Source organism: Trachinotus anak, unplaced genomic scaffold (assembly GCF_046630095.1).
Source record: "Trachinotus anak isolate AG129_WGS33_773 ecotype Australia unplaced genomic scaffold, CSIRO_AGI_Tana_v1 ptg000016l, whole genome shotgun sequence".
Lineage (NCBI taxonomy): Eukaryota > Metazoa > Chordata > Actinopteri > Carangiformes > Carangidae > Trachinotus > Trachinotus anak.
The window spans coordinates 20,375,408-20,389,396 of record NW_027273867.1 but is presented as its reverse complement, the minus strand read 5'-3'; the positions used below and the strand labels follow the sequence as shown (position 1 = coordinate 20,389,396).

Below are 13,989 nucleotides of genomic sequence, written 5' to 3'. Positions count from 1 at the left end.
GGGCAGAATGGATGTCAAGTGAAATGTATTTGTATTGTGGTGTCTGTTTTAGTAAATATTACCCCAAGTTTCCTCTGCTGTGATCATCAGGACGATGCTCTGCGCCAGTATCGGCTGTTCTGGTCCCTGTAAAGCCTGAATGAGTCACAGCTATTCTGAGACTGCCACTGTGTCTGTGCGATGTTTCTTTTTGAAGGACGGTTTGTCACCGTGCATGACGAACTATAGAGTGAAAGGAAACGTGCAGCCATCCAGCATGAACATGTGTATATAGCAATGTGCTCTTTGTGGTTTTTGTAGGATGCTTGTCCTCATCTTGTCTGACTGTGCGTGGAGTTGGGAGGGTGGTGAGGAGGATGTGGTAGTAAACCACAAAATGTGCTGCTCACCTCTCTTGGCCTCATCTCACTGACTGAAGTCTGACATTTCCTACTGTTATTTTTGGATGGCCTGCTGTCGGGCTGTTGTAGCATCTCGTCTCAGTGTGGCTGAGGTAAAATGAAAGGAAATTCCCTTGGCAACTGTTTTTTCCCCCCTCGGGTCACGTTAAAAGAGCAGATGCTTTTATCAACTGCTGTTCGGGAGCACCTGTGTCCAGTCTGCCCACCTCATTTGCTCCCAACCCACATTAACTGACTCGTCTCTCAAATCTCTGCTGAGCTGAGTTGAAACTTGGGGGCACACATGCACATGTATCATTGATATGACGGACGACAGTGTTGCAGAGCCCTCAGAAAGTGCTCACTTTGTTCCGCCTTGTTCATCTTTCATGGACAGAGAGGGAGAGACGGTGAAAACACAGCAGTCTGTGTTCTTTGTTAGGATATCGTCCCTCTCAGAGATCTGTGCCAAGGTGCAGGCATCACGCCACACTCAATAGTCTTCAAAATCTGAACATGCAGTTCAGTGTGCTGTTAATAAGCAAACGTGTTGGATGTGTTGTGGGGCCCAGCTGCTCACTGTAGCGTCTGCTGAAATATTCTGCGAGTCTGATTAAGGTCACTGAACTCAGTTTGCCAGGTTTGGCTGTGGCTCAGTGACGGTTTACAAGCTGGGTTTAGTTTATTTACTTGCACAGTGATGAACACAGCAGCGATGAAAACACTGATAAAAACACAAAGACAAATGCAAGTTTGTACAGATGATAAAATAAAAGTGTTATGTACATTACTGTAACTTTCACTGTATTTGAAATGTTTAATTGCTTCAAGATCAAGTGCAATATTACCATATATTATCATGTAAACTGATGCAGAAGCCATTTGCAGGATTGCAATGATGTGATACTTAACTGATCCCTCCTGGGAAGTCCAGTAAAATATCTTAAAGTAAATAAAAACAGGTGCATGAGATGGCATGCTCTGCTTGAAAGATGATCTGCTCTCCTGTCTTGGACACAGGAATAAAGTCAGCCGTTGAGTTATTTGCAACTCTTTTGTTCTGTCTTCCAGGAGCCGTACTATGTGCGATGCATAAAGCCCAATGAGATGAAGTCACCGGTGCTATTTGACAACGCTCGCTGCCAGCACCAGGTGGCCTACCTGGGCCTGCTGGAGAATGTGATGGTGCGCAGGGCAGGCTTTGCCTACAGGCAGCCCTACGCTCGCTTCCTGCAGCGGTAAGACAGTGTGTTCACTGTGTAGAGATCCTTTGTGACGCAAGACATCTTCAGCGCTTTCTTTGGTGAACTCCTCTCGAAGGAAGTTAAGAAAAAGTCTTGTCTCTCTTTTTCTTTTTCAGGGGCTCAGTTTGACACAGAGCTAAAAATATAGAGTAGAGGCAGCTGTTCTGATGAAATTTTACTTGAAATTACAGAAGCAGAAGTTAAGATTATCTTACCCAAAATGCAGTTGGAAATGAAGTCATTAAGTTACATTTAACACTGGTGGACAATGTTGCATGTGATCTCTTCTGTTAAACTGGGGAAACAGAAAGTACAACCTAGATCCAAGTAAATTTACATAATGAAGTAAAACCAGGCTTTTCTCTCATGTTGTTTTGAGTCTTAATCTGTTTTTATGCACAGCTGAAGAAAGATGTGTGATTTTAAAAGAGTACTCCGGGTATTAAAATAATGTCTATGGACAAAATAAATGCAGAAGAGCAGGAGGTTGGATTTTAGTCCCTAATGTGGGTCAAGCTCCAAAAACACATGATCCAACACTTCTCATAATGCAGCGCAAAGCTCCTCCAGTCCCATGAAAGACATTATACTGCCTGCGTAGCATTTCCTGTAACCAGTACATAGATTTTGACATGTGAAAGTGGTGGAGTGCCCCTTTAAATAAAACCAGTGACTCAACAATTTTTACAGTTACAGTAACAAGAATTATTTTAATATCTGTTACTTCCACCCTTGTAGATAAAAGTAGAGATACTGCAGAGCTTTGATTTCTTCTTTCTCCTCCTGAATATTCTGCAGGTATAAAATGACATGCGAGTACACCTGGCCAAACCACCTGATGGCCTCAGACAGGGAGGCTGTGGAGGCCATCGTCACCCAGCATGGCTTCCAGGATGATGTGGCATACGGTCACACCAAGCTGTTTGTCCGGACGCCACGATCCCTCTTCACCCTGGAACAGGAGAGAGCCGCACTCATCCCCATCCTGGTGCTTTTCCTGCAGAAGGTTCGCCATTTTAGAATTAGCTCGACTATTTGCTGTCGGTGTTGTCTCTTTAGTATTCACCTACAGCTTCAACATGATGTAAAATTTTGAATGTCGGTTCTCCACGGCTGCTTTTAAAAGCCGTGCTATTATTTTAATGAGGATGTATTGATCTGACAGTCCAATTAACTGACACAGAGACCTAATTTAATGTCACAGACAGCTCGAATCATGTGATTACAGTTAATCATCCACAGCATTATCGTCTTCTATAGTTTCAGTCGTCTGCTCCTGTGTTTCAAAGTGGAGATTGCAGTTTGCCTCAGCCTCATGAATATGTGGCTCCTGGTTATGCTTGAATGAAATTCATCTGCCAGCTTGAATTCTAATTTCCTGTAACAATAATTGGGGGAATTAATGAGATCCAGAGTACAGTTACATTAAAGTCAATTACTTCGCTTGCTCAATGAAATACCCTTCTCCTTTCTCTTTCCCCTGACCTACTTTGATGGCTCTGCAGAGAAGTCTGGTTCTTTAACTGGAACAGCAGTTTGTCTTCATCTCAGCAGGACACACAGGAGACATCTTTCTTCTCACTCTTGTCTCTAACATGTCCTTCTTTATCTAATACTCACAGGTATGGCGTGGGGCTTTAGCCCGTATGAGGTGCCGGCGGATGAGGGCCATCTACGCCATCATGGGCTGCTATAAGCGCTACAAGGTTAAGGCTCACTTCTGGGAGGTGGAGCGGAGGTTCGCTAATGTGCGAACTATGGCCGACTATGGAAAAAGTGTAGAGTGGCCGACCCCACCTGCAGCGCTGTCCCAGTTTCACAACAATACGGTCATGCTGCATCGCAGGTCAGATCCCACAAAATGAACCTCGTACACTATTACATAACAAACTCTAGAAATATAAAAATGCTCTTTATGTCTTCAAGCATAATTTACTCTGAACAAACTGTCAGAGATAAATCCTGTGTTGAAGCATGAATCAGTTTTGATATAAAATATCACATTTTTTCTATAATAATAGGACATTGTGCATGGTAAATATGAAACTACAACCAGTAGCCAGTTAGCTTAGCTTAGCATAAAGACTGCAAATAGGGGGAAACAGTTTGTTGAGTCTTTACACTTCAGGAAGTGAATGTGCTCGGCCAAGAAATAGTTTGATATGTAAGCAAACGCACAAGTCATTTTTTACACTTTGGTTTTAGTACATAATTAAATAAACAAGATATAACATATGACTTTGTCTAAATAATGACACAGACTCAAATCTTTACTAAACATGTTAATAAGCTACTACTTTGAATTTCCCCAGGGACTAATGAAGTATTTTTTATCTTTATCTTTAAACATTAGGACTAAACTTTAGCCAGACCTGCTGTTTTTTTTAGTCTTTATGCTAAGCTAAGCTAACTGACTCCTGGCTGCGGCTGTATATCTAATGCACAGACATGACAGAGGTGTCAATCCTTTCATCTGACTCACAGGAAGAAAGTGAATAAATCATGAACATTTAAATACATTCTCAACAACATCTTTGATGAGTCTTTGGGTGTGTGACTGAGTGCCACTGAAACAACATGAATATGTTGTGGTGCTGCAGTTACAATCTATTTTTATCCCTCATAGACTTTAACTTGAAGCTGTACCTCCTACTGTACTGCACCTTTGATGTATTACTCCACCCACATGGCATGCTGTCTCGTTCTCACCCCTTGTTGTCAGGTGGTGGGCGAGGCAGATCGTGAAGAACATCCCTCCGTCTGACATGCTGGAGGTTCGGGCGAAAGTGGCGGCTCTGACTACTCTGAGCGGAGAGAGGAAGGACTGGGGCGTCAGCAGAGCCTGGGAGAGGGACTACCTGGCCAATGTAAGAATCACGCCTGAACAAAACACACACAAAAATAATGAAGCCTGGGTATCAGCAATGTGTATTTTCATTTCCTTCTACATATTATGTTCAAATAGTCCATTAAATCTTCATTTGCTTCACATAAAACAAATTCCAGTGAAACATGGAGATTCATTCTTGACCTTTGGAAGACATATCTGGATTAATTTATTCTACACTCAAGGTTTCAGTTATCAGCCTTTTTATTATATCAGTAATTTTAGGGCTGTAACTGAAATTGTTCTCGTTAGCGATTCATCTGAAAATTATTTTCTTCATTAGTTGACAAAATGTTAGAAAATGTATAAAAATATACCATCACAGTTTCCTAAAGCCCAAGTTAACATATACAAAACAGCTTATTTTGTCTGACTAGCCGTCATAACGTTTTCATTGTATAATCATGAAGCTGAAGTTAATTTGTAGCCACATCCCTGATAAAGCCTTTAACTTCAGGTTGAAATAACTACAACAAAATATCAAATAAATTTATTTGTAAAAAAATACTGGTGCTCAGTTAGTTTCTTCAAAAACTGGTGAAAATAAACACTGATGTTAATACACTGTTCAGTGCAAATATTTGTAGTTTAATATTTTTTTCATAATTTTTACCTCAATGGTAAAAAATCAACAGTGGTTTTATGTTTTCTCCTCGATGTTCTCTGTATTTTCTTATATCGGACACGTTTTCTAAGCATAATAAAGAGGACCTCATCAGTGTGACACCACACAATCAGATGCTTAACCCTCTTTTTCTTTTCTGAAAATCCTTTGGATTTAATTCACCCTACTGACAGATTTTTTTGCTTGAATTTATCACAGTTAACAAGACTTGAATGAGCAGCAGTGTGTAAAATCACTGAAAATCATCTGTTGTTTTGAATGTATATGGTGCATGTGACGAGCCTCACAGTAAACGGCAGCATGACTTAGGGAGGATGGTGCCTGTGAACACAGCCTCTTTATTAATGAATCCCACAGTCAGCTCATTTACCAGCTAATCTGAGGTTGTTTGGTGGCCGGAGGCTTGAAAGGCGCCTTCAGGGAGTGTGAGCATGACTGCTTCAGAGTCCTGAGTCACTCCCCTCGTTAGTTTGTCAGACGGCCCGTGACTCGCTGGCCTCCTTCAGGGCTTCAGCTTCACGTGATTGTAGTTAACTCCACAAAGACCTATGCTGTAGATACGTGCATGTAATGTGGCATGCACGCAGCTTGAATCATGACTTGTATGTGACTGAAGTGTCAACAGAGTGAACAGAGAGGAGGGGAGGAGGAGAAAAGAGGGACACTTGGACCAATTAGTGTGTCATGTATTCATAGAAATCAACAAGATCACAAGATTCAACAAATTTTGTTGTGAGCTGAAAAATGACAACACACACAATTAAATTACAGTGTTGTACATCTGTCTTTACTGTAACTATACAACATCTAATTTAAAACTATGCCTCTTACAAACTCCCATCACATGCAGTTAATTTTCTTAAAGTCATTTACATCCACTGGAAACAAGTCATTGCAGTAGAAAGTAATATGAGCTTTTGGGTTCAACAGAGTGGAGGTTGAGATGAATAGATAAATGTACAAAGATCTTACCTTGACACTGGAGACTGGGGTTCATGTCCAGTCTCATACCTCAACGCAGCATTGAAGACCGTTGCTTACCTTAAAGATCCTAGAGCAGATGTAAAGAAAACTAATTAAAAAATGTTACAGATACATGAGTATGAACACTTTTCAAGTAAACTACATAAATACAATAGTATGTGTACACACAAACATTACGTCCATATGTGATTATTGAAGAATTCATCCCCTAACCATGTCCATTGACCTGCTGCTGTAGCAAGACTACAGAACCTGGCTGCAGGGATTTTCTTCCATTCAGCTAAAATAGCATTATGCTCTGATGTGGGATGGATGGGAGAGATGGAAAGATTCCTGTATTCACATCACCGGAGTGTACATTGAACAGTGGGCTTCCATGGTTTGGTTACTTTCACGTTTTTAAGTTCTAAGTCCAATATGTTGTTTTTTCTCAGTCATAATTATGACTGGTATGTTTATGTGAACACTATTTACAGTAGTGACATGAATGCGGCGTTATGATGTAGACCAATCAGACCTGGGTCTTCATCCCAAAGGTCTTGGATGGGTTCGAGGTCACAGCTCTGAGCAGGCCAGTCACGGTCTCCCACGTCAAACTCTTTTTGAAGGTTGCTTTGTGTGCAGGGTCGTGTTGATCCAGGAAAGGATCCTCCTCAAACTACTGCCACACATTTGGACACACAGTGAAATATCATTGCATGCTGTAGCATTGAGATGTCTCCTCACTGAGCTCAGACCATGAAAAACAGCCCCAGACCTGAGTGTGGACACGAATATCCACTCACCATGGCCATGTATTGTGTATTCAAAATAGATCTTGGGCAAAACAGTCTTAACTTTGAAGACATTATTATGATGGCTTCTCTGTATAGTAGGGAGACGGTTTTGGATTTCCTTCTTAGCTGCCCCCAACTGTATTTCTCATCAAGCTCCAGTTTAGCTCCAGTATCAGCCACCCTGCTCCTCTAACGGCATGTCAAACACCGTGTCTGGTAACAGCAGCCCGAGGCCCCGAGCTTTGATCTGCCTCTTATGGAATTAAAGCGATAAAAAGACTTGAAAGAGGCTGAGAGAGGTCACCCAGAGTTTCACGACTAACGACAAGATACATTCCCATACTGTCTGAACTGTAGCTGCCAGCATCAGCCGGCTTCCTCTTGTAATAGTTCGGGTCTTTCATTTCTGCAGGTGCGAGACTGCCCCCAGACCAGCTCCAGCTTCATCCGCGTTTCCAAGGAGCTGAGGAACAAAGACGAGTACAATCAAGTCCTTTTCTCTGGCTTCTGCAGGAAGGTACAGTATATGGGAAAAGAGCACAGTGAAATGGAAATGTTTGTTTTGTTGCCACAAGGAGTTTCTTTCTTTTATTGCTTCCTTTTAGCTGTGGGATGTTTTTCTCACTTGCAGTGTTCCCCGTTCCCACCCCCTCACACCCTCTCTCTTTTGCATCAGATTTCATGTTCCAGTGAATACAGCATTCTCCTTAAAAAATAAGATGAGAAAAAATCAGAGGATAAATCATGAAAGGAACTGAACTATGAATTAATCTCTAAAGTTTTCTTAACCTTTAAGATTCTGCCTGTTTTGAATCGACTGAATGAATCAGCTGAATCCCTGCTTATTATTTTACCTCAGGATGAAAATGCTCTTATCACCTCCCTCTGGATATTAATGGCCATATTTTCGTTATCAGGGATTGCACAGAGAGGGCTTCCACTAAATTCTAGGTAAAGCTTCAGCTTATGAAAAAATGTGGGCTTTAATAAAGTGAATGAAACAGCTTTCAACACTGACAGACACATCACAGCATTCGCCTTTCCTCTTTTGTTTATCTTATGTGTGATATTTGTTTGCAGCAGGAAAACCTGTTTTGGAGCTGAGAGCAGTGATAACCCAGAAGACTCTACGAGTAGCAAAAAAAGCCTCTTGACAGAAAACAGACAATGAACAAATGTGGAGTCTGATCCTTTCCTTTGTCTGTTTCCCTCTTCTACTCTCTCAGGTGAATAGATTCAACAAAAGCACAGACCGCGGCCTGCTCGTCACAGACAAGTACGTCTACAAATTAGAGCCAAAGAAACAGTACAAGGTTTTGAAGAGGCTTCCTTTAGACGCTGTAAGTAGTCACACGGGAGAGCATGCACTGTGAATGCACACTCGCACACACATTCATGCACAGACGCACAAAGAAATAAAAAACACAAACTCTACAGCAGTGCTTGTGATTCTACACTTAATCCTTATCTTTAAGCATTATTTTATTTTTACATCCATATCAACAAATCTCAATAAAAGACCAAAGCCAGCAATGAATTTATACCAGTAACAAGTATTGGCTGTGTAGCCTGATATGACCCCCATTGTTATCCAAAAACTAATAAACACATCAAATACAAAAGGTCCATACTGTTGAATTTGGGTGACATTTTGCTTCAAACACTGCTTGTCAGTGTCTGCCACCTTTCTGCCGATGATTTTTGCAACCTACCAAAACCTACAATCTGATATTCACATCACGTAGCGATTGGTTGGGTGTGTGGAGGAAAAAACTTGACAGGATTATTAAACTTTTCACACAGCTACTTCCTTTATTACCTTCTATATGCAAAACCATGACTGCCTTCTGGGAAAGACACATTGTACGAACTAGTCTGTTTTAAACGTACCCCAGCTGAATACTCTGCTCATGTTCACTGCAGTGGAGGAATAAGTCACTCTAATTCAACAGTATTGAGATTTTTTTAGTCGTTTTTGGGCAACGGTAAAGTTCTGTGCAACAGGGACATAAATTTAAGCCCTTTCAGACTGTGGATACACAGATCAACATTTGTTGGATGAATTGGATGAATTCACTTTTGGTTCTGGTTGCTGCGTAGCATTTAAATGATGATGCTGATTAACATAAAAAATAGTATTAAATAATGCCACAGTTATTCTTGCTCTTGAAGGAGAACTCCAGAGATTTATCATTGCTCTTCCATGAAGTTGGGGGACTTGCAAGAGACACATTGAAATATAAAAGACAAAATCAACACCTGAGATATCTTTACTTTTAGTCCCTAATGTAAAGCCCTCAAAACTCCCCATGAGGCATGAGGTATGACTCCCCCTTTAACTAAAACTTTAAACTAAATCATAAACCAAAAACTAAAACCGGAAAATGAAAAGAGTAGTGAGGACCGGCCGGGGTTGTAAGGTCCGTGTCCCCACATGAACAAGAAACACAGATGCACTGTGCAGCACCAAACAGCAGCTCCACTTCCTCACAGCTACCAAGAATCTGGGTCAGACTCATTGTACTTTATCCCAGCTGTCCTTTATTTCTTACTGTGCTGTCTCAGTATTCACTCAACAAACACACACATCTTCCATCATGTTTGACCTGGGTCACTGCCATCCATCAGTAAGTGAGCAAAGTATAAGAGCAATAAGAGGAGTCACAGTGAGAGCCCTGTGTCTTTACACAATAGACTTATAACCTGTTTGAGAGAGTCAGTGTGTGTGTTTATGTGTGTGTAATGTATATTGATTGGTATGTGAGGCTGTGGCCTGGCTTATCTTCAGGTTTTCTGCTGTCTGGGGCAAACCTGGCACACTTCATGGCCTGATCTGAGAAACTGGATCAGGGATCTCACAGGGCCGCCTGCTCTGAAGGACGGGAGGCTAAAAGTGAAAAGAGAGACAGTAGATGACATCTTTATTTAATCTGATCCTTCAAGGTCCCTTGAAATAGCTTTTTGATCGTGATTTTGCTCCACGGTTTGATGTGTTTCTGACTGAAACAGGATGTAGAGGAGGACCTGTAGATGACAGGGACTTAATTTAAGAAGTTGAACGGTAGCTGAAGAAAAGTCTGAAAACAGCATCTTCAGCTGACTTTTTAATGTTTGTGGTGATTTGATTTGAAATGTGAAGGCTGTAAAAATATGTGCTTTTGTTGTGCTAGAAGAAGGAGGCCGAAGCTGCATGTTTCAGGCAAACAGTCAGCATCCTCACCAGGTAATGATCCATGTAGAAGACATGGAAATAAATAAAGAGAACAGTTCTTGTGTTGCTGTTTAGAGCGAGTTAGTTGTTCTGTAGTATTATAAGCATGATAAAGAAAAATGTAATTTTTTTGGCTGCTGAACTTAATACAAGCAAGACAGAGGTTAGATTTATGTTTTATTGTCTGTCTGTTTAGTGTGTTTTCACTTTTAACATTACAAAAAGTCTTACAGGATGAGGACTAAGAGATGTGTTTAGCAAACATCATGCTAACTCAGGTAACATTGGCTGGGATTGCTGCTAATTTCAAATCTAGGACAGAGTTGCTAATGTTATCTTAAACTGTGATAGCATCCAGTAAAAGCTGCCAGAGTGGACATGTTTGTCTTTTTTACATTTTTTTTTCACCTGTAACCCCCCAAAATTATGTAGTTAGCCAGTGACATGCTCCTCAACACTCAGTTACTGCTGTTGCTGCTAACTAGCTAGGCATGCTAGCAGACAAACACACCATTTAATCCATTTTCTTACACTTTTGCTGGTGTTTTTAGTTTTGGAAAGACTGAAAACATATTTTTGACATTTGATTTATTTCTCATAGAGGCAGGATGTAGCTTTTTTAACAGCTTTTTATACAGGAAATACATTTTACATATATTTCCATAAGTTAAGCACAGAAAGATGTAGTTTACGATGATATTTTGAAATTGTTATGAATCTACATCTGGTACTGTACAACATACATGTGCTATTTCAAGAAATATGTGAACAGATTATGTGATGTTTAAGGGACATTTATAATTTATATTTATAATATATATGTATGATAATATGTCACTTCTTGTCAGTTCAGAGGGCAGAGAGAGATACTCTGAGACTGAGATGGATCTTAAGAGAAGTTTAAGATGAATAGGCTATGACTGGCAGTTTTACAAGTAATTAGATGTTCTTTTGGTTCAGACCAGTTCTTTACTGAATGTACAATGTAATTTCATTGACGGTCTCAGCAAAGACTAGTAACACCTACTTAACATATTGAGTTAGCACAGCTTGACGTCCAGCAGTGGTTTTAGAAAGCGAGGCAGAGAGAGAAAGAGCCTGAAACATGCCAGAGGGTTAAAAACCATCATTATGCAGCAGCGGAGTGACTAAAGATAGCTGATGCCATTAAGCTCTGCTGCTCAGACTGAGGGATATGAGTTGTATCCAGGTCAGAAAGAGAGAATAGAGCTGTAAAGAAGCAGTGCAGCCCTGTCCTCTTACCGTGTCACCAGACTCTTCAGTGCAGTCATCAGGTTTGACCCTCAGCGCTGAGGACTGCAGTGTCACACAAGTTAAAACTGAGGCAACAATGTGACAAAACAGCAGCCTTTGTTAGTAATTTTGATGGTTCTTCACAGTTTTTCCTCAATCGATTGGAATCAGTTGTTTTCACTGAAACTCATGTTTGACACAAGAACAAAACAAAGTCCTGCAAAACAGCTGAACTCGACAAAATAAAGTGCTGCATGACATCCTTTTTACATAACATCTTATTCTTTACAAAACTGGTAATTGTTTGGAAGTAAAAGTCCCAGTCACGCATTCATTCAACCTTACATGACTCTCAGTTTCTACAGTTTGGATGGAAATGAAACTCTCCTGATTGAATCATTAGTACAAAAGATGAAAAGTGCATCAGAAAAGTGCATTTTTATCATGATGAAAGCCAAAGATACAAGCTTGTGCATATATAAACATGAGGTGGGAAGTAACTGGCTCCAAGGTTACATTTGCTAAAAAACGTCCAACCGCATAAGATAAAGATTCGTGTTGAGAAAACTGATTTTACAATCTGCAGCTTAAATCAGTTTACTTCCTGATTCTGGATCAGTGTTAGATGATTTTAGTTCTCACCTGCAGCAATGAATCGTCCTTTGTCAAATCTATTCTTCATCGCAGTAGCAGCTCAGGCTCATGGGTACTGTAGTATTTACAGCTGTTCACCGTGCCACACTGACCAACTAAACAGATTTCTCTAAACAAAACAGAAACCATAACACAAACCTACTGTTACATTATCTGAAATATCTTTATGTTTCTGTGTAAGTAACACTGAAGATTTTTTTTCAAGAAAATTTTGAAGTTAAAATTCAAAGTGGAGAAAAATCATTCATCAAATCAAATCATCAAACATTTGGTGGTTTCAGCTTCTTAAATGTTCTTTTCTCTTTTCATGTAATTATGAATTGAATGTCTTCAGGCTTTTTGGTTGTTGGTTTGACACAGTGAGCAACTTAAAGATGCCAAGTCACAGTTTGAAAAATTGTATTTGGCTTTTTCTGGTATTTTCTGCCATTGTAGAGCAGAAAATAGCTTAAACTAAATTAATATTGAAAAAATGATGAATTGATAATGAAAATAATGAGTAATTGCAGCTGTAAAAAGTGCATACTGCATTGTGTTGATTAGATAATACAGCTTTATGCATGCATACAGGAATACTGTCGTTAAAACTGAAAATAACACTAACAAATGATATTTTACATCAACAAATATATCTTTTCCTGACATTTATTTGGAGATACAATCAATGCCTGAACACGTCTGGGTAGCCTCTGCATTGTTCCCTCCCCTGAGGAGACAGGTTGTACCAGAATGTGGCCTTGACGGTGCTGGGACATCCTGCACACAGTCGTCCCTGCTGGATTAACCTGTGTGTGCTGGGGGCCATAAGAGGCTTAGTCCACTCTGACTCCCATTCCCTTTCTAACATGCACCTCACTTTCTCTTGTCTCTGTGTCTGTGTATTTTTCATGTATATACTGTACTTATTCTTCTTTTGTTTTTCTTTTGCCCTTCTCTGTTTTTCCTTCTTCTTTCACACCCTGTGACCCCTCTCTTGCTCACGTTTCTTCAGATGCAGTAAATCTGTACATTTATTCCAACTGGGTCATTCCTCATGACTTTCCCCACACTGCCCCTGCACACACGTGCACCGTGGGCTGAATTTCTCTCACCCTACATACGGTGAGCAGAAATAATCCGCTGACTTCATTCATGCATGATTTTTGATCCAGGATATACTGCGCTGTACTGTATTAAATTCACAGGTATTATACGTTGACGTGATAATCCCTGACATTTTTATACAAATTAATTTCCAGCGCTCCTATACGTGCCAGCAAATATCATAGTCTCTCAGCCTGCAGTCAGGTCTTAGGCATTGTATGTTTTATGTTACGAAGAGCAACCGGAAAAGTTTTTTTTTGTTGTTGTTGGTTTTTTTCACAAAAAGAAAAAACAGCTGGGCAGTTAGCATGGATAAATATAAACTTGTCATGCAACACATGTGACCAACAGACTGGATTTGCCCACAAAATGTAAAATAAAAACACCAAACAAGAAGAACAAGAATGTCACAGTCTTCCAAAACATTACATATAAAGTTTTTCTTTTTTTATATCAGTAGTGTGTTTTACTTTCTAATACATACATGTGCCTTTCCAGGAAAACCTGTTGCTGCTAAGTAAGGGCTCTTATGGAGGCAACAATAACAGTCATATGTAAATCAAACCAAATGTCGATATGCATCTAAATATATTGCTGTACTTTCATTAGTGAGGATGAACGCCAACACCAGCGGCTCACTCTTCAGTGGGAGATCCTGACTCCTTTTGGTTGTGTCTCTGTTTGCAGTTTACAGGACTGAGCGTGACCAGCGGCGTTGACCAGATGGTGGCGCTACACACGTCCTCTGAGGACGATGTCCTGCTGTGTCTGCAGCGAGGGGAGCTGTGCCCCAACCAGGACCGAGTGGGCGAGCTGGTGGGAGCGCTGGTCGACCACTTCACACGGTCAGTTCCGCAGCAGCACAACTGTTTTACTCACTAGGCAAACTTT

General features: G+C 40.5%; 1 protein-coding gene across 3 annotated transcripts in view; it reads left to right on the top strand.

The window, feature by feature from the left end:
- The window catches only part of myo1g (myosin IG), a 50,036-nt gene that overhangs the window by 18,453 nt on the left and 17,594 nt on the right, over window positions 1–13,989 (top strand). For all 3 annotated transcript variants that reach the window (XM_071499796.1, XM_071499795.1, XM_071499797.1), the window contains exons 15-21: window positions 1,452–1,618; window positions 2,423–2,630; window positions 3,247–3,470; window positions 4,347–4,491; window positions 7,309–7,413; window positions 8,123–8,236; window positions 13,786–13,943. In XM_071499796.1, coding sequence (XP_071355897.1) covers window positions 1,452–1,618; window positions 2,423–2,630; window positions 3,247–3,470; window positions 4,347–4,491; window positions 7,309–7,413; window positions 8,123–8,236; window positions 13,786–13,943 — 1,121 coding nt within the window. The remainder of the gene's footprint in view (window positions 1–1,451; window positions 1,619–2,422; window positions 2,631–3,246; window positions 3,471–4,346; window positions 4,492–7,308; window positions 7,414–8,122; window positions 8,237–13,785; window positions 13,944–13,989) is intronic.